This window comes from Labeo rohita, chromosome 2 (assembly GCF_022985175.1).
Source record: "Labeo rohita strain BAU-BD-2019 chromosome 2, IGBB_LRoh.1.0, whole genome shotgun sequence".
NCBI classification, from domain to species: Eukaryota; Metazoa; Chordata; class Actinopteri; order Cypriniformes; family Cyprinidae; genus Labeo; species Labeo rohita.
The window spans coordinates 26,183,770-26,203,185 of NC_066870.1; the positions used below are offsets into that span (position 1 = coordinate 26,183,770).

Below are 19,416 nucleotides of genomic sequence, written 5' to 3' on the forward strand. Positions count from 1 at the left end.
AGCGCTCTCGCGGCTGACTGCCAGTGGAAGCGACAATAAGCTGCCAGTTGAAATCACGGCCATTTAAACACTTTATTCATAATAAAACTCCATGAATTGTTGATAAATTAAAAGACTAGACCTATAAGAATATATTAATGATCATAAAATAATATATTTCCTTGTAGCAAGAGTGGCAGAGAACGCGTTAACCTCGGAGCGCTCTCGCGGCTGACTGACTGAACTGCCAGTGGAAGCGACAATAAGCTGCCAGTTGAAATCACGGCCATTTAAACACTTTAATCATAATAAAACTCCATGAAATGTTGATAAATTAAAAGACTAGACCTATAAGAATATATTAACGATCATAAAATAATATACTTCCTTGTAGCAAGAGTGGCAGAGAACGCGTTGAACTCGGAGCGCTCTCGCGGCTGACTGACTGAACTGCCAGTGGAAGTGGCATTAACCTACCAGTCGGAATCACCGCCATTTAAACACTTTAATCGCGCTAAAAATAAAGAACTGAACAGGTTCACAATAAGAAATTAAGCACAAAACACAAAATCTGCCGAAAATCTATTGTCGCTGAAACTTGTTGAGGCATACTGCCAGCTGGCAGCTGCCAGTCAGCCCGCCCAAAATCAGACTGGCAGCTGCCACCAGCCACTGGCAGGTCACGTGACCTGCCAGTGACGGCTCCCGCCAGCCAGTTGAAGATTGAACCCCCTCTCTAGGTTAATCTAAACGCCTGGCTGCGTGGGACGAAACCGAAACACTTGCGTTGGCATACCGGTGAGTCGTAGAATGAATTCATTTGGCAGAGTTTGAATCCGATTCGTGTAGGGAAATGTAGTTTTTCGAGTACTCCACCTCAGCACGGTGCAACGAAACGTAGACTACATTTCCCGTCATGCAACAGAGGCGTCATGGAACCCATTTGCAAACAGCAGTAGTTTGAGGTTGCAGAAAACAACTTATCACAGTTAGTATTTCGCGCAGTTTAATAATATTTATTCGGATTTTTATAAATAATAGATTAATTAAAAACTTTACAAACTAAAAAGCTACGTTTAGTGAAGTCCAAACACTGGGCTGGGTCGACAGTTCCGCTTCCCCTCCGCCATAGCAGACAGATCCCGGGTCCAAGAAGAAGTTAACTCAAAAACTTACAAGCACGTCGACACGGCATCCCAAATCATAATCTCCAGGGAGATATTTTCATTATACTTGCAGCAAAATCACTTTATGAGAGTGAAAAAGGCGGAGCTAAAACTTTGAAGAGGTTTGCGGGAGTTCTGGTGAGTTGAAAATGTAAAACTGATGTAACGTTAATCCTGACATCTGCTCGGCCAGCAGTGCGCACATGACTTGATATTAAAAAAAGAGTGATGTGTATTAATGATTTATCCTTAAGCTTTTGATTTATAATACTTGGGTAGTCTTGTTTTAATAATGCAGAGCTGTTTGTTTTTCCGATTGGAGGTAATCTGGGTTATTTTTTTCCCAAAAGAAAGTGAATTATTTTAAGTAGATAATAATCAGCAAAACCAAGGCGAACTAAATCTTAGTTTTGATTAGGCTTTACAATTTTAACATAAAATTAGTGTTTGTTGAAGTGTACTTGTGTGAGGGGAAAAAAAATACTGCAAAGTCTCATCACTTGGGCATTTTATTCATGTTTTTGCTGTGAAAATTAGGTTTTCTTTTCTTCATGGAAAACAAAGTAGATGTTTGGCATAAATCACAATTTAAGTCACCGTTCACCTTCATTGTATGAAAAAGATGCAGTTAATAAACGGTGACTGAATCTGCTAGTTTTCATAGCATTCTAACATCTCATTTTGTGTTTCACAGAAGAAATGAAGTCATGAGGGTGAGTAAATGATGACAACATCTTTATTTCTTTAAAATTAAGCAAGAATTTGGCAGTTTAAAAACTGTCTGCTTCTTCACTGGACCAGCACATGCCTTCATTCCCCAATAGCATGGAAGGAGGACGACAGCTAGGCTTAGTTCAGGAAGCCTTGCTCAGTATTTCCTTTTATAGAAGCTGCAAATACAAAAGGCCCCTGGTCTGTCTTCCTGTAAACAGTTCCTCTACACAACCACACATCTGTAAAAGAGAGGCGTGCTCTGATATCTTTGTTTTGGTCCAGTTGGTCAGATTAAGTGCAAGTGTGTGACCTATAGTGGTCGTGGCTGGTAGGATCAGGAAATGCTTCTCTTATCCGTCCACCAATCAGAAGAAGAGGGGATGTGAGTAATAGGAAGTGGAGGCATGATGATTTTTTTTTTCACTGTCTCTCTAGTGGTTGCTTGAAGATTGTAATCAGCACTATCAGAAGTAACCTAGCTAGAATTTTTTTTGACCAAACATGTTTGATAGATTCAGTCCACAGAACGTCATTGCATCATTTTGGTTGCTGATTAGTAAATAGTGATGTTGTTGCAATCATATGGAGGACCCGCATTGCATGCATAGTCACTGACACCTTATGATTTGGCCAGCCAGTCAGTAACTGTGAAAAACAAATATTTGCTAGTTAGTTTAGGCCTGGCGCGGCTCATATCAAAGAGGCTCAGGGGAGCAGACGGGAATGTCCACAGTCCCGCTTCCCTTGAGCTTTCGCTGGCATTTTCATCTCACTTCCCCTGTTCGTTCACACAAATTGAGAGGACAGCTTGCAGCCTTTGGCTGAAGTCCTACTTATTTTTTATGTATGCTATAAATGGACAAAAAATATCTTTAGGATGTTATTGGAGAAAATCCTGTAATTTGTGACAGCTGTGACTTGCTGTGATATTACTGTGCATTTATGCATTTGGCAGAAGCTTTTATCTAATGGAACTGCATTTTTGTTGGTTCATGTACTCTCTGAAAATCAATTCCATGACTTAAGTCTTACTAGTGACAAGCAACTAGGAAGTTATGTTTATTTTTTTTTTAATCATGCTGTTTGAACTTTCTATTCATCAAAGAATCCTTAAAAAAAAGTGTTTCATAGTTTCCAGCACAAATGTAAGTATTTACAATTGATGATAGTAAGAGATGTTTCTTGAGCACTAGATCAGTATATTAGAAAGATTCTAATATGAATTATTAAAATGTGTAAAACTGTACAATATTACTGTTTTACTGTATTTTTTTAGTGATCATAAAGAATCCATAAGAACATTTAAAAATCTTAAATCTTATTAAAAATTAAAACTTTTGAACAGTACTGTATTTTAGCTAGTGTGATGTTGCAGTTTATGTATTTTATTTCCTGACCTCTTGTAATTGACCCTTCGCAAAAACCCGCCCTGCTTAGTTACTGTTGCTATGTCCAACAAACAGTGATGCTCTCACACTACACATCATGTTTTCACGCAGTGAAAAATACATCGCTGAGCAAAGAGTAAACTAACAACACGCAGACAGACAAGACAGAGCTGGTTAATTCTGGTATAAAGTCTCAGCTTTAAAATGTAATTTTTTTTAAAATAAATTCAAATAAATGCTTTTTTGTGGCTCTTTCATGTGTCGTAACAGATCACTGTATTGCCTTAAAGCATGAAAAAACATGAATGGACATCAGAACGTATTTTATTTCAATGGTGGAAAGACGTCAGTACACACAATATTTAAAGTTTAAGTCCACCGAAGTTAATCTACACTCCTGTCTGATTTGTTTGTCGGACAAATTGGTGGATTCTGCGTTACGATTGGTCAGATCACCTGTCAGTCAAGTTGTTTGCAAAGGGTCAATTGGATTTCATCAAGGAGAGGATCCAGTCATCACTATGTGGTGATAAAACTTAAGTCAAAAGTAAAAGTAAAAACAAAGAAAAAAACATGTTGACTCGTTGGTGTCAAATATGCATGAAATTTAAACTTGTCAGAGCAGTGGCAAGTGAAAAGCTGTTAGTTGTTGTCAGACTGTTGTTGTTGCTGTCTGTTTTCACTTTTTGATTTAGCAAACGCTTTTGTCAGAGGTGATTTATTTGTCTGTATCTGTATATTTATACTGAATAGTTATCTTTAAAAGCCTCAAATCTAGTCCTGGAGGGTTGTTGCCCTTCAGATTTTAGCTCAAATACCTGTGGTTTTCTAGTGTCCTGAAGAACTCGATTAGCTTGCTAAGGTGTGAGTAGGAGCTAAACTCTGCAGAGCATTGGTTAGAGGAACCTTGCAAAGTTGATGACAGACAGATGATTGACAGACACAGAGTTCCTCAGCAGGGCTCTAGAAATGAACAGAAATGGTCACAAATATGACAAAAATAATAATTTGTGACAGTAATTTAAAATCTGGTCACCTTTGATTGGAAAACTGTGCGCATCCATTTTGTCTTGTGACTAATTGGTTAAGTTCAACATCAGAATGCATGCCAGTATTTTTTGCATGCAGCAGCAAATCCAGCACAAGCCTTGATGTCTGATTTACAGACGTTCTCTGTGAAAAAGATTCATGAAACATTCTCAAACTGATCTCAGTCATTTCTGAACAACACTTTTTATCGAATTAATCTGTAAATTGTGAACGAAAAAAGCCATTTGGGTAATTTGGTTACTAAATGTTTTCCTTTTTTCCCCATGGAGTCCTGAATCACGTTATGCATGGCTTCACAGAAATACTTGTGGAATCAGTTCCTCGAGGCTATAAGATCCATGCACTAGAGAGTTTCTTAAGCAGAAACCTGAAACACTGGCTCTGAGTGGGGAAAAAAAAGCTCATGAAATGTACCATGAAGAAGTGCGTTTGAGCCTATAAAACGCTGCGTGCTGGAAAGAGCCACACCTCTCCAAATCACTGTCATTACGGGAAAGCAAGTTAAGACTTGATGATCCCAAATAACATTCCTGAAGGAAAAATGGAAAATTTCGTACTGAATTCCGCAGTGATTTGGCAGTCTGTGTAGTGTTATTCAATACTGAATGAAGCCATGCTTCAAACAAGAGATCTTTCTTTTCAAATCCTCTTCTGTAAATTTGTGGAGGTGAAAGTGCTCTCTAATCAAGCTCTTAAAACACCTCCCATAATCCTGATTCATTTCTAGTAGTGTGATTGTTGTGTAACCACAGTGGTTCCTCAGAGCGAAAGTCAGTGGTGTCCAAAGGTACGTCCAGTTCGCCGTAGAGCCTTACATCAAGCCTGGGGGTGCAATGCACCGCACAAAGGCGTGACTGCACTTGCAGCATTTCATCCTGCTGTGGAATGAAGCATGCCTGCATCAACACGCCTCTATCACTATCACTTCAGTGGAAGCACGGGCAGAAAGAGACTGTGGACACACCATAGCGAAGACCCTCAATGTCCCAAGAGTGTGCCAGATCTGGGCCCGGGACATCAGCTGGATCTTTCCACCAGGGTTCTTCAGGGTGAGATGGTGTTAGTGGTGGCACTGGCATCTGCATCCTTTTTCTTTGATTTCTTTCATGTTGACTGTGTGCCTTTTTACAAGCTGAAGTAGAAAGTAGTGGTGGCTGGAAATAGCTTTTTAAACTGATTGTGCTTGAAAAGAAATGAATTGAATTTAAACGAAGCATTTGACTACTTGATAAAATTGATAAAAGATGCAAGCGTTTTAAGCTTTGTGTAGGGTTTTTGTTGTTGCTGTCAGATTCTATGTGATACATATATGCGTTTTATTTCTTTTTCTAACCAGACTAGCTTCTGAAAATGTTATGAGATCTTTATTCTGCCCGTGTTTTTTTTTTTTATCTCTGTAGGGAAACAGGAACTGGCTCACGAGTGTTAGTCTAAGATCATGCAAGACTTGTGCAATAGTTAGTCTTTTATTGATCATTTCTCAACTCTTTAGAAATATCTTTGTTAAAGCTCAGGTAAAACATGGTTTTTATGTCATTTTAGGAATCTTCCTAAGCTTTCATGTTGAGAGCATTTCTTCAGGATTTATTTAGGTCTCCGTTATAGAATTAAAGTCATGTCATGAAATGTTGCATCACTGTTTTTTCATCTGATTTTGCTCAGCTAGACTGTTGATTCTGAAAACACTTCAGAAGAAAGTGTGTAATCTTTGGCTGTGTTGAGCAATTACTCATTGGAACATCAAAATGAGTCAGATTCATTAAACCTAAAAACTCTTGGCCCATCACGCTGTCTTTTGTATCTGTAGTTATAGACAATCAGGTATCTAAGGCCTTTGTTGTTTGAATACAATGCACAGTTAAACTGCTTTGAAACAGGAAGACATTGTGGTTACGTCGAGGTTGAGTTGCATATGATTTGCTGAATTGACCTCACTAAGGTGAGACAGGATTTTACCTTATTTGGACATGTTGATGACAGGGGCGGAGAGGATGCAGACAGCCGCATGATGACACTGATTTCTTACCAGACTTGACAGACTGTTGGCGAAAACACCTTTGCACCATTTGATGCCACATGCACCTGATGAGGTTTTTTATTAACCTACTGAACAAATATAATTTCCTTACTAGTAGAAATTAGAATAGAATTAGGATACATTGTTAAATTCATCTCTATAAATTTTACTTAATTTTTAGATAATTTTAAATGATTATAAATGTTTCAATGTATTTAGCCAAAACTGAAAAAAGGTTTCAGCAAATGAACTAAATATGCTGTTGAGGGCCTCATGTTAACAGGTAATGACTCGGTTGTTGTAACTTCCTTCAGCCTTCTCAATATTTCAGCTAAACTTAGATGTTGCTATTCTATCATCTTTTTTCTCATTGTGAAATGTGTCTACACTGCTGACATGTTTACCTGTTGTAGCTTATCAACGCTGTATGCATTCAAAACACATCATCAAATAATGATTGGGCTCTTCCAAACTCGTCTGAAATTGACCAAAACAGCACATTTTCCTTGCTGGAATTGTTTCATCACTAAGAGAATTATTTGTAATTCCATTCAGGCCCTCAAAATGCATAACACTAACAAAAAATACCTGTATGTCATCTTATATTTCATGTAGTTGACTGTTGGCAGATATGATGCAGGGCAACAACTCCATAAATGCAGTTATGTACTAAAATTCAAGATACTGGTGCAAAAATTGCCCCTGTATGTGTTTTGTCTTACATTTATATATTTCACGTATCACACGAGCAGTATGAGCAATATGACAGAAGTGCTGATTTTGTCCCGATCTATCACAAGCTTAAATGTGATTTTTATACAACAGTTCACTAAATAAGAAGTTGATATTGTGTTTTTTTTAAACACAATATTATGTTTTTGCTCAATTTTGCAGAGGACATATTATCTTTGAAGCCACAGCAGAATTGTTAGTTTCTGAATGATTCCGCATTTTGAACGAATCGTGTGAACCAATGATTCAAAGGCCCATTCATAAAGAGAGCCATTTACTTAATTCCTGAATGAATCAGTCGTTTGAACGACTCCTTAAGGCATTTACCGGCACCTGCTGGCAGATTTAGTTTCTTATTTAGAGTTATCATTTCAGTATAAATAAATAAATAAAAACATTAAAGGGATAGTTCAGCCAAAAAATTTAATTCTGTCATCACCCTCATGTCGTTTCAAACCTTTCTTTTGTAGAACATAAAAGAAGATATTTTGAAGACTGTTGGTAACAAAGCTGTTTTGGTTACCAATGACTTTGATTGTATGAACAATGTATGTTTTTGTGTAATAAATTTTATGTTTAATTAAATAATATTTTTCTTCCTAAAGCTACAATTTGTAATGTCTACTTGATACTTTCTCATTTAAAACACAAAAATAGCTTGAAATAATCTTGCGTGAGTATTTTCAGTCAAATTGATTTTGCGATTAATTAAATTAATGAATCGAAACATCATGTAATTAATTAGATTAAACATTTTAATGTACTGACAGTCATTACATATATACACATTTAGAACTGCAGAGTATATTTTTTCCATGTGTTGTATTTTTCTGTGTTGAGTTTCTTAAATATTGAACATAAGGAGAAGTCTTTATGTGGTTGCTGCCTATGTAGATTGCATCAGATCAGTTACTTTTGAGGTTCGATTTTGGTTATGATGCTGTCATAGCTGCTAGACAGCAAGGTAGCAAATCTCACTTGGTTTAAGTATGCTTACATCACACAGCCATCCTTAGCAAGACATCCTGTTGTGCACACTTGCATTCTGACCTGAAAACCTCAGCACTTTCAGTTGAATCGATGACCTACTATAACTGTTACTTTCAGAGGATAGCAGTGCTAAGCTAACTGATAGCTCTCTGTGTTACAGACAGGCAGTGAATACTCCAAAAAGTATCAGTTGCTTTCACACAGGGGCGGACATTGTTGGCGTATCTCAAAAAAGAGTTGGCAGCTAGCAGATCGTGAGACAGAGTCTCTCTGTCCATGCTAACTTGTTGACTGGCTGTTTTTGTAGCACAGTAGCAGCTGTTGGCTAGTGGTTAGTGAGCTTTGCACTGTTTTAGCAGACTCTTGGTGTGGCTATTGTGGCGGCTGGAAAGCTTTCATTAAAGGTCTGTACAATAAAATTCTATAATTGTTCCTTTGAGATTTTACTGAAATAGTTACATTGTTTTTAAGGGCATTTTGAGCAACGCATTACTAGACGAACAACCTTGGCTGGTTTGTTTATTTTGCTTGTATTCTGCTATTGATGAATCTGATATGCTCTGATACCTGTTGTCTGTCATTCTCTTCATTTTAGTCTTTTAATTGTCCTTATTTATCAGATGTTTGTTTCTCTGCCGCCCTCTGCAGGTTGATCTCTGAAACCCTATTACCCTTCTGAGTGTGTTTCCCTGTCATGTCTGACAACGGAGAGCTGGAGGACAAACCCCCTGCCCCCCCAGTCAGAATGAGCAGCAACTTTGGAATAAAGGACAGTATGTCAGCAAACCCCAGTTCTAAACCCCTCCCCTCCGTCCCAGAGGAGAAGAGAGACAAACCGCGCAACAAGATCATATCCATATTCTCAGCAGAGAAAGGTAAGACAGGAGAACCCAGGGTGCATTCAAATCAGTATTATGGGTCAATGCAAATACAGCATTTGTGTTTGAGACAAAAAATTGCACTTAAGTTATGTCTTCCTTTATTATACTGTTATTTGAGGTGCGAAGTTGTAATTTTCATAGTAGGATTATGGTTTAAAGCAGATTAACTTAATTTAATAACAGCATCATTCATGTGTATTGGAGTAGTTCACTTCCAGAACAAAAATAGATAATGTACTCACCCCACTGTCATCCAAGATGTTCATGTCTTTCTTTCTTTAGTCATAAAGAAATTACGTTTTTTTTTGTTTTTTTGAGGAAAACATTTCAGGAATTATCTCCATATAGTGGACTTCTATGGTGCCCCTGAGTTTGAACTTCCAAAATGCAGTTTAAATACAGCTTCAAATGGCTCAAAATGATCCCAGCCAAACGCCCTTTCCAAAATAAGTAAAACAGCGATGTAGGACGATTTTGATGTCGAAGAAGAAAATGAGACGGGAGTTTATCGACATACTCTAACTGGAAGAGCTAGACAAGATGAGCATTTTTTTTTTTTTAAGAAAATAATCAATCGTTTTACTAGATAAGACCCTTATTCCTTAGCTGGGATCGTTAAGAGCCCATTGAAACTGCACTGAATTCAAATTCAAACTCGCGGGCACCATAGAAGTCCACTATGTAGAGACATATCCTGAAATGTTTTTCTTCAAAAAAAAAACATGATTTCTTCACGACTGAAGAAAGAAAGACATGAACATCTGATCACAAGGGGGTGAGTACATTTTCCGTAAATTTTTGTTCTGGAAGTGAACTAATCCTTTTTAGTATATATATTTTTTTACTGTATGTAAATTCCCAATTATAAAGATTTGTAGGTGCTTTTCTCAGCTATTGTTTGTTAAAAAGTATGAGATTGATTTGATCAAATATTGGCTTATTTAATTTATTTGATTCACAATTTTAATAAATAAAACATTTTTAAAAAGGAAATTGTGACTTTATCTCACAATTCTGACTTTTTTCTCAGAACTGCATGCTTGTATCTCGCAATTCAGAGTTTCCAGTTTGTATCTTGTTTATATCTTTATAACTGACAATTGCAAGTTTATATCATGCAATTCTAAGAAAAAAAGTCAGAATTGCAAGTTTATACCTCACAATTTCTGACTTTAGCTGCAAAATGATTAGTCACAATTAATCAATTCAAAATAAAAGTTTATGTTTGCATGCTGTGTGTGTGCTGTGTATTGATGGCCCTAAAAAAACAGAACATAGCAAAAAAAAAAACAAAAAAAAAACATCTCTTGTTCTTTGCTTTAAAAAAATGTTTGTTCTCTTTCACCTTGGATAAAAGTATAATGCACAAGGTTAGAAAGTAATTCTGTCACATTAGTTTCATGTTATCAAGTTTAATGTTCAATTCTAGTTGCTATATTTTCAAATCAGTAGGTCTTTCAACATGGACTTGTCTTGTTTACTTTCACTGTTAATGGCTTACTATAACCCGGATTTTTGCTTTTTTTGTAATATTTTCTGTGGTAATCAACACCACAAATTGTGACAACAAGGCTCAACTTGTATTGAACTCAACACATTCCTTTAATTGACCTTTCAATAGTACACTATTACTGATCGCATTTTTGGACACAGAGGCTCATCTTAGACTTCGGATCATTGATTGTAAAATTGTCCACTGGAATCTGTCATTTTGCCAGTGACCAGAAGCATCTAACCTCAACCATTCTTTCTGTTGAAGGAAGAAAAAAAGACAAGGATAAGGAGCGCCCAGAGATTTCAAGCCCTTCAGACTTTGAGCACACCATACACGTGGGCTTCGATTCTGTCACGGGGGAGTTCACTGTGAGTTAGACGAACTTTTTCCTACTTTCCTCTGGTGCAATTTACCCATGCTGCCCCTGATCTGTCCTAATCCATCAAATGCTGGAAAGAATTGCCAATTCAATTGCATAGATTGAATTCTGCAACCATTTGTCTCCTGTCTGTCATAGTGCGCTGATTTAATTTGCTGGAGTTTAATTAATCAGATTATTAGATGGGCCCTAGCTCACTTTCATATTTTCATTCCTGTTTGTCTACCTTTCTCATTTTTCTCTCTCAGGGCATGCCAGAGCAGTGGGCTCGGCTGCTGCAGACCTCCAATATCACGAAATCTGAGCAGAAGAAAAACCCTCAGGCTGTGCTGGATGTGCTCAAATTCTACGACTCCACAGGCAACAGCAGGCAGAAATACCTCAGCTTTACAGGTATTTACGGAGTATTTATACACACCACCACTCCAACTGTATTTGTATTCATCCTCTAATATCTGTTCCTCTTCTTGATTTCAGATAAAGATGCACCACCAGCAAAAAAAGGCTCAGAGCAATCACCAGCCAAGGATCCTGATGATGATGACGATGATGAAGCCCCGCCCCCTGTTGTAGCACCACGTCCACAGCACACCATATCTGTAAGTGGACATTTCTTTTCATATCAAAAAGGCATTATTACTTCATTCTTATGGTTCTTGAGTTAACGCCATATTGTTGGTGTCTTTGTTGTCTGGATAGGTATACACTCGTTCTGTCGTCGATCCCATTCCTGCACCTGCTGCCATTGCGGACACAGATGGTTGCAAAGCTGCGGATAAGCAGAAGAAGGGCAAGGGCAAGATGACAGATGAGGAGATTATGGAGAAACTTAGTATGTCTTTGGTGGTTACTAAACATTAAAAATGCTCACTATAACAGTGCTATTCTGATATGCACTGCAGCATAAGAAGGTGACAATACATGATTTTGTTTGACTAAGTTCTAACTGTGTTGTTGTGCTTGATCTCAGGAACTATTGTCAGTATTGGAGACCCCAAGAAAAAATACACAAGATACGAAAAAATTGGACAAGGGTAAATATATTCAATGATTTTGGACATTTTACTTTGTCTATGTCGGTCTTTATCACAAAATTGATTTTTTTAAACTGTGATCTAAGATTGCTTCAATTGAATGTTGTTTCTTTACAGTGCGTCTGGTACGGTGTACACAGCCATTGACGTTGCTACTGGCCAAGAGGTATTTTCTCTGTTCAGTTCTAATTTTAATCTATACTTCCTGAGAAAAGTCCTTGTGGGGAAAAAACAACAACAACTTAATAATAATTGAATTTACATATGGGTTGAGGGCAAGTGCTTAATGTACACTACTGTTCAAAAGTTTGGGATCAGTACAATTTCTCTTTTTTTTTTTTTGGAAGGAGGTTATTTTCTTTAGCAAGGATGCATTAAACTGCAAAAATGATGATAGTAAAAACATTTAAATTGTTAAAAACTATTTCTCTTTCAAATAAATACAGTTTTTAAATGTCTTATTTAGAAAAAACTCAAACAATAAGTTTAATAATAACATTAATAATAAATTAATACAACAGCATTTTAGTGCCTTGTTAAAAACTAAAAAATCTAAAATGACAAGATTAAGGTCGTAATATGTCGAGAATAAAGTCAAAATGCTGGGACAGTATGCTTGGAAATAATATTTCATGTCTTCGATTGCATTCGTTATTTGTAGTGCGCCAGCCCCTCAATAGCAATAAGCTTTGTGCTTTTGGTACTTTTAATATACAACAAAGTCTCAGCTTTTAAAATCAGTTTTAGCCTGAAATAGAATAATGTGTTTTTCAAGCTCTTTAATGTGGCTTGACAGATTGCTGTATTCATTTGAATCAGTTAATTAAATTATACTCCTTTCTTTGTGAAAATTCCACCACCTACTCTCCACCTACTCTACGTCTGTGACGTCCAACCTTTCATTTCTCACATGTATTTAATTAAAAACAATAAAACATTCTAAAGGTTGAAGTGGGCTCTAACTCATTAGCATATGTTATAGTGTTGACTTTTCAGAGGTAAGTGACTATTCACAAGCTGTTTTATTTACTGTATAATACAATAAATGATAGGATATAATATTTAATGTCTTCCATTCATTATTTGTTGTACACCAGCCGCCCAGTAATCACAATATAATTTTGTGCTTTGTTTCTGTTAATATAACAGCTCAGCTTTCAAATTCTGTCAATTTTATCACGAAATACAAATTATAAATGTGTTTTTACTCTTTATTTCAAGTTTATTGCAAGATATAAAAATGAAGGAACATCAGAAAGCGTGAAAAAAAAAAACTGTATTGCTTAATTTTAACAAACGTTTCATTATTGTAATCGGAAAGATGAATGACTCACATGTTGCTTAAACTAAAGTGAAAACAGCGATCTGTCACACCACATTAAAGAGCGTGAAAAACACATTATTGTAATAGACATATTGTTTGTATTTTGCTATAAAAATGACAGAATTTGAAAGCTGAGAGTTTGGAATATCTCCCGGTGCTCGAAATCCAGGTCATTTGCATGCACAACAGACTGCAATATACTCTCCAAATATTAGAACTTTAATCTCATAATTGCTACAAGTTAATTCTAGTAATTTTGACTTTATTCACAAAATACTTGACTTTATTGTCGAAACATTTTGACTTTATTCTCAGAATATTTTGACTTCATTCTCGAAATATTTTGACTTCATTCTCGAAATATTTTGACTGTATTCTTGTAGTATTTTGACTTTATTCTCATAGTTTCGGCTTTATTCTCATAATATTTCGACTTTATTCTCATAATATTTCGACTTGATTCTCGTAATTTCAACTTATTCTTGAAATATTTTCACAATTCTAGTAGTATTTCAACTTTATTCTTGTAATTTTGACTTTATACTCGTAGTATTTCGACTTTATTCTCGTAATATTTTGACTTTGTTCTTGAAATATTTTGATTTTATTCTCATAGTATTTCGACTTTATTCTTGTAGTATTTTGTCAACTTTATTCTTGCAATGGTTTGACTATTCTTGTAGTATTTCAACTTTATTCTCTTAATTTCGACATTATTCTCGAAATATTACAACTGTAATGTCGTCTTTTTCTTTTTTTTTTTTTTTTTTTTTTTTTTTTTTTTTTTTACATGGCACTAAAACGCAGTCGTAGATTAATAATAAATTTAGCCCAATTAGCAAGTTTGAATGATTTCTGTGACATGATGTGACACATTTTTAATTTTAAATTGTAATAATATTTTACAATATTACCCTTTTTAATATATTTTTCATCAAATAAATTCATTCACCAAACCTTTGAATGGTAGTAGTGTATTTTGTAGAATTATCACACTAAATTAACGTAAAATAGACCACCGTAATTTTTTTCTGAACAGTTTCTTTTTGTCTTTTTTCAGTTAGTTGACATAACTAATAATGATGTGTTTCCATAGGTTGCCATCAAGCAGATTAACCTACAAAAGCAGCCCAAGAAGGAACTGATCATCAATGAGATCCTGGTGATGAAGGAGCTGAAGAACCCAAACATTGTCAACTTCTTAGACAGGTAGTTATGTTATTTTGTGCATTATATCCCATAATATGTTTCCAATCCAGCTATCTACTATAGCATCTACCTTCTGTTTTTGTGTATGTGTGTTTGTGTTTAGCTTCTTGGTTGGAGATGAGCTCTTTGTGGTAATGGAGTATCTTGCCGGAGGCTCTCTGACTGATGTTGTAACAGAAACCTGCATGGATGAGGCACAAATCGCTGCTGTCTGCAGAGAGGTACAGTATTTCTGCAATAGTAGTGAGCTCTGAAATGTTTGTTTTTCTCATCACCACCTGAACATTGTGGTCTGTTTGCTCCACAGTGTTTACAAGCTCTAGAGTTCCTGCATTCAAACCAGGTCATTCATCGAGACATCAAAAGTGACAATGTTCTATTAGGAATGGATGGATCTGTCAAACTAAGTGAGTCCATGGTCTCTCTGTGAAGTCCGTCCTGCATTTATTATGACAGAACAGTTTGTGTGAACGGTTTCCTCTCTTCTTTTCAGCCGATTTTGGGTTCTGTGCTCAAATCACACCTGAGCAAAGTAAGAGAAGCACCATGGTAGGAACACCTTACTGGATGGCCCCTGAGGTGGTTACACGTAAAGCCTACGGGCCCAAAGTGGACATATGGTCCCTGGGTATCATGGCCATTGAGATGGTAGAGGGCGAACCTCCTTATCTGAATGAGAATCCTCTGAGGGTGAGCCTTTCTTGTTCTATAATTTTATTACTCTGTCACCGAATCATTTGTAAAGTCATTTTGTAATTAATGACGGTGGTTCAAGTGATTTGTTTAATTTTAACGAAAAGATTTATGGCATTAATGCTTAATGTTCATCTGCAGGCGCTGTACCTCATCGCTACTAATGGCACCCCAGAGCTCCAGAACCCAGAGAAGCTGTCACCCATTTTTAGAGACTTCCTAAACCGCTGCCTCGAGATGGATGTGGAGAAGAGAGGTGGAGGAAAAGAACTCCTGCAGGTGAGGAGCAAAACTGAATCCCAAAATGCCTTAACAAATGAGTTTTGTCAGTTTATAACTGTGTTTGAGTACACCAGGGCTTCTCAAACTGGAGTTTGTGAGGTGGAATGGAAAATTACAATAGATAGTGCTGCAAAATTAATCAAAATAAATGGTAATAGCTATTTAGATGAGTGCATTTAGGACCACAATGTGCACTAGGTTATCTTTATTTACATTCACATAATTTCCAACATTTTTGTGCATAAACGGTTACGTTTCACAAGTATTCGTTTGAAAGTGAGGAATTTCAGACAAACATTAGTAGTAGCAGTTGAAACTTGTAGTATAAAAAAATATATTTTTAAATGATTGAATATTCTTTAGTACAACTGTAATTTAAAACAGTAATGTACAGTCAGAAGTTTTTGAACATTTGGATTTATTTGATCCAAAGTACAGCAAAATAGATTTTTAACATTTTTATTTAAAATAACTGTTTTCTATTTGAATATTTTTTAAAATGGAATTTATTCCTGTGATTTCAAAGCTAAATTGTTAGCATCATTACTTCAGTCACATGATCCTTCAGAAATCATTCTAATATTCTGATTTGCTGCTCAAAAAACATTTATTATTATATGTTGAAAACAGTAGAAAATTAGTAGAATTTTTTTCAGGATTTTTTGATTTAAAAAAAAAAAAAAACAGAAGAACAGCATTTATCTGAAAAAGAAATCTTTTGTAACATTATGAATATCTTTATCATCACTTTTTATCAATTCAAAGCATCCTTGCTAAATAAAAGTTGTTTTTTTTTTTTTTTTTCAATCTCCATGGTATAGTATAGTGTATAATGTTACAAAAGCTTTTTTATTTCAGATAAATGCTGATCTTTGGATCTTTCTATTTATCAAAGAGTCCTGAAATAAATGGACTCAACTGTTTTAAATATTGATGATAATAACAATAAAAAATGTTTCTTAAACAGCAAATGATTTCTAAAGGATCATGTGACACTGAAGACTGGAGTAATGGTGCTGAAAATGTAGCTTTGATCACAGGAATAAATTATACTGTAAAATATATTTTAGTAGAAAGCCGTTATTTTAAATAGTAAAACATATTTCACAATATTACTGCTTTTGCTGTATTTTGGATCAAATAAATGCAGGCTTCGTGAACAGAAGAGACTTAAAAAAAACTAAAAACGTTTGACTCGCAGTGTATTTCTGCCTTCATTTTTATATAATTAAAACTAATAGTTATTTTTAAGTTTTTATTATAATAATCATTTCAATTCATTTAATTAACAAAAAAAAAAAGAATGTAAATGATGTCTCCTACTAATATATGTAGTAGAAAACCCACTAAATATTTATGTTATTTAAAAAAATCCACATTGTTTTATACATATTTTGAACTATGGGGGTGCCATTACTTTGATGATGTAAAATAGTTGTACTCGGTAAGCTAATGGCGTAACCTGTTGCTGTTTTTACCACAACACAACTCAGAAAATAAAATACTTATACGATGCCACATTGTGCAGCCTTTGGTTGTAATTTTCAGTAGAAGAGCAACAAGGGATGCAGTGTAAGTCTTCACTGCTTTCCAAGCAATTAGAAGAGAAGAAAAGAATGGGAAGATGCCGGTGGATGAATAAAACTTTCTAAAGATCTGTGTCTTTGCTTTCTCCACTTTAGCTTTGATGCTTTTGAGGCTTTTAGTAGACCACAGCTACTGAAAAAGAGCTTACAAATGGCAGACACAAAACGCTAGATCCCATCCTGAAAGGATGTAAACATTCCGACGCTTGTCATGACTCCACAGCCACTAAAGGAGTTTCTCAGTGTGGATTTCACACGATATGTGGGGCGTTTAAAAAAAAATCAGTGGCACAGCATTTCGGTTTAAGCCTACACTTACATTCATCGCCACCTGTAAGCTCTTTCAGTACCTGTGGTCATCATATCAGCATTTTACTTTCCGAGTTGTGTTATAAAAATAACAACAGGTAGAGCAACCATTTCACATCATCGAAATAATGCCGCTCCCCATAGTCCAAAATGTATGAAAGCTCTGTTCCGCCACTGATTACAAAAATGTAAAAAAAAAAGGTATTACGACTTTTCACAATTCTGACTTTTTTTCTCAGCATTGTAAAATATAAACTCACAATTGCGAGTAGTAAAGTCAGAATTGCGACTTATAAAGTCATAATACCGAGACATAAAGTCGCAGTTTTGAGAAATAAAGTCGGAATTGCATGGTATAAACTCAAATTGCGAGTTATAAAGTCCGAATACCGAGACATAAAGTCGCAATTCTGAGAAATAAAGTTGGAATTGCATCATATAAACTCACAATTCTGAAAAATAAAGTTGGAATTGTGTGATATAAACTGCCAATTTTCAGAATTGTGAGATATAAACTTGCAATTCTGTGAACATATCAGTCTTTTTTTCTCCTTAGAACTGGACTAAAATTGCGAGAAAAAAAGTCAGAATTGCGAGATATAAAGGTGCAATTGCAAGAAAAAAAGTCACAATTCTGACTTTCTCACAATTATGATTTTATATCCCACAATTCTGACTTTATAACTTGCAATTGTGCATTATATCTGACAGTTCTTAGAAAAGTCAGAATTGCGAGATGTAAACTTGAAATTGCGAGATAAAAAGTTGCAATTACCCTTTTTATTTTTTATTCAGTGGTGGAAAGGGACTTCCATAAAAATGTGTATAAAATGATGTGAATTTTTTAAATAACGTAAATCTTTCCTGGGTTTTCTATTACATTTTTCAGTAAGAAACATCATTTACATTATATTAACCCATAGAAGTCTTCATAGCCATGCTTCTCTTTAAATTCTCAAGGGTTTGGCTGATAAAAAAGGTTTGGCAACCCTTGAAATAGACTGTGGAGGTGTTGATGGTTTTTTTTTCCTGAAAATCTGTTAATGTCCTTCTCTTTCTTCCAGCATCCTTTCCTCAAGCTGGCGAAGCCTCTTTCCAGCCTCACTCCCCTTATACTTGCTGCCAAGGAGGCAATGAAGAGTAACCGCTAGCTGTTTGTCACCATGTGCCAATGCCCAAATTCCTTCTCACGACCGTTTCCTGTGAGAACCTCTATCACTCCGGCAGAGTCCCCCTTCTTGAAGGACCTTTGCTACTCAGCCCCGAGGATCCTAGTCATCTCTACCTGGGCGACTAACTTGCACAATCACCATGTCTTGCCTCCTCACACCAAACTCTCCTGTAATGTGCCTTAAGGGGCTACAAAACCAGAGGAGCCACTGACTGTAGACCTCTCTTGTTTTCTACTGATGTCTCTCATTGTATTTGTTTCATGTAAACGGTTCAGACACCATTGCATCGGTCAGTGCGTACCTGAACATTTTACGCATTTCTGTCAAACTCTCTTGTGTTTTATTACTTTTGAGGTATTGTTTTTGAGCTCTGGCCTAACAAAGTACTTTTCCCCTTTTTTACCTTCCAGAGAAGTATTATAATACTTGAACTATCCCATCCTCTCGTAATGACCTGTCACTTGTGCCTACTACCTATTTGCCTTCACTTGTGTCAACAAAATGGAACAATTTTGCTGTATGAAATTAAATGAACCATTTCTGTTTTTAAATTTTTTATTGCAAAACCTAAAGTATCGTTTTGTATATTATGTATTTTGATTAGCATGCAGAAATGGGGGGCGGGGAGAAAAAAAAACAGAAATCAGGACATTTTTACATGTTTTGTATTTATGTGTATGTATACAGCATTTTATATTTGAACTAACAATCTGACGATCAGACCTTAATGCATCTCCAGAGTCATAGAGAAATGAATAATTTGCTATATTCTTTGCATGTTAAATCTAACTTGTTTTTAACAACATTTCAATGCGAAGCATTTTCAGACATTCCATCTGAGTAAATACGCTTTCTGTCTGTTTTCTGCTTGGAAAGTTCTTGTGGATGATGAAACCATCTTAAGATATATCCTTTGTAAATTATTATTAAAACAGACTTGGCGCAAAGATGGTTGAACCTTTAACATCGACTGGTACATTTCTAAAGCTTGCATCATTCTGTTATGACTCTTAGAT

At 35.8% G+C, this 19,416-nt stretch overlaps 1 protein-coding gene across 1 annotated transcript; it reads left to right on the forward strand.

The window, feature by feature from the left end:
• Positions 1-905: 905 nt before the first annotated feature.
• On the forward strand, positions 906-19,364 carry pak2a (p21 protein (Cdc42/Rac)-activated kinase 2a). Its single transcript, XM_051130800.1, has 15 exons — positions 906-1,283; positions 1,840-1,858; positions 8,685-8,911; positions 10,677-10,780; positions 11,040-11,184; positions 11,269-11,390; positions 11,491-11,623; positions 11,762-11,825; positions 11,943-11,991; positions 14,246-14,358; positions 14,462-14,579; positions 14,666-14,765; positions 14,852-15,048; positions 15,193-15,330; positions 18,293-19,364. Exons 3-15 carry the CDS (start codon positions 8,731-8,733, stop codon positions 18,377-18,379), a joined length of 1,551 nt encoding a protein of 516 aa, XP_050986757.1. The 5' UTR covers positions 906-1,283; positions 1,840-1,858; positions 8,685-8,730; the 3' UTR covers positions 18,380-19,364.
• Positions 19,365-19,416: the final 52 nt, after the last annotated feature.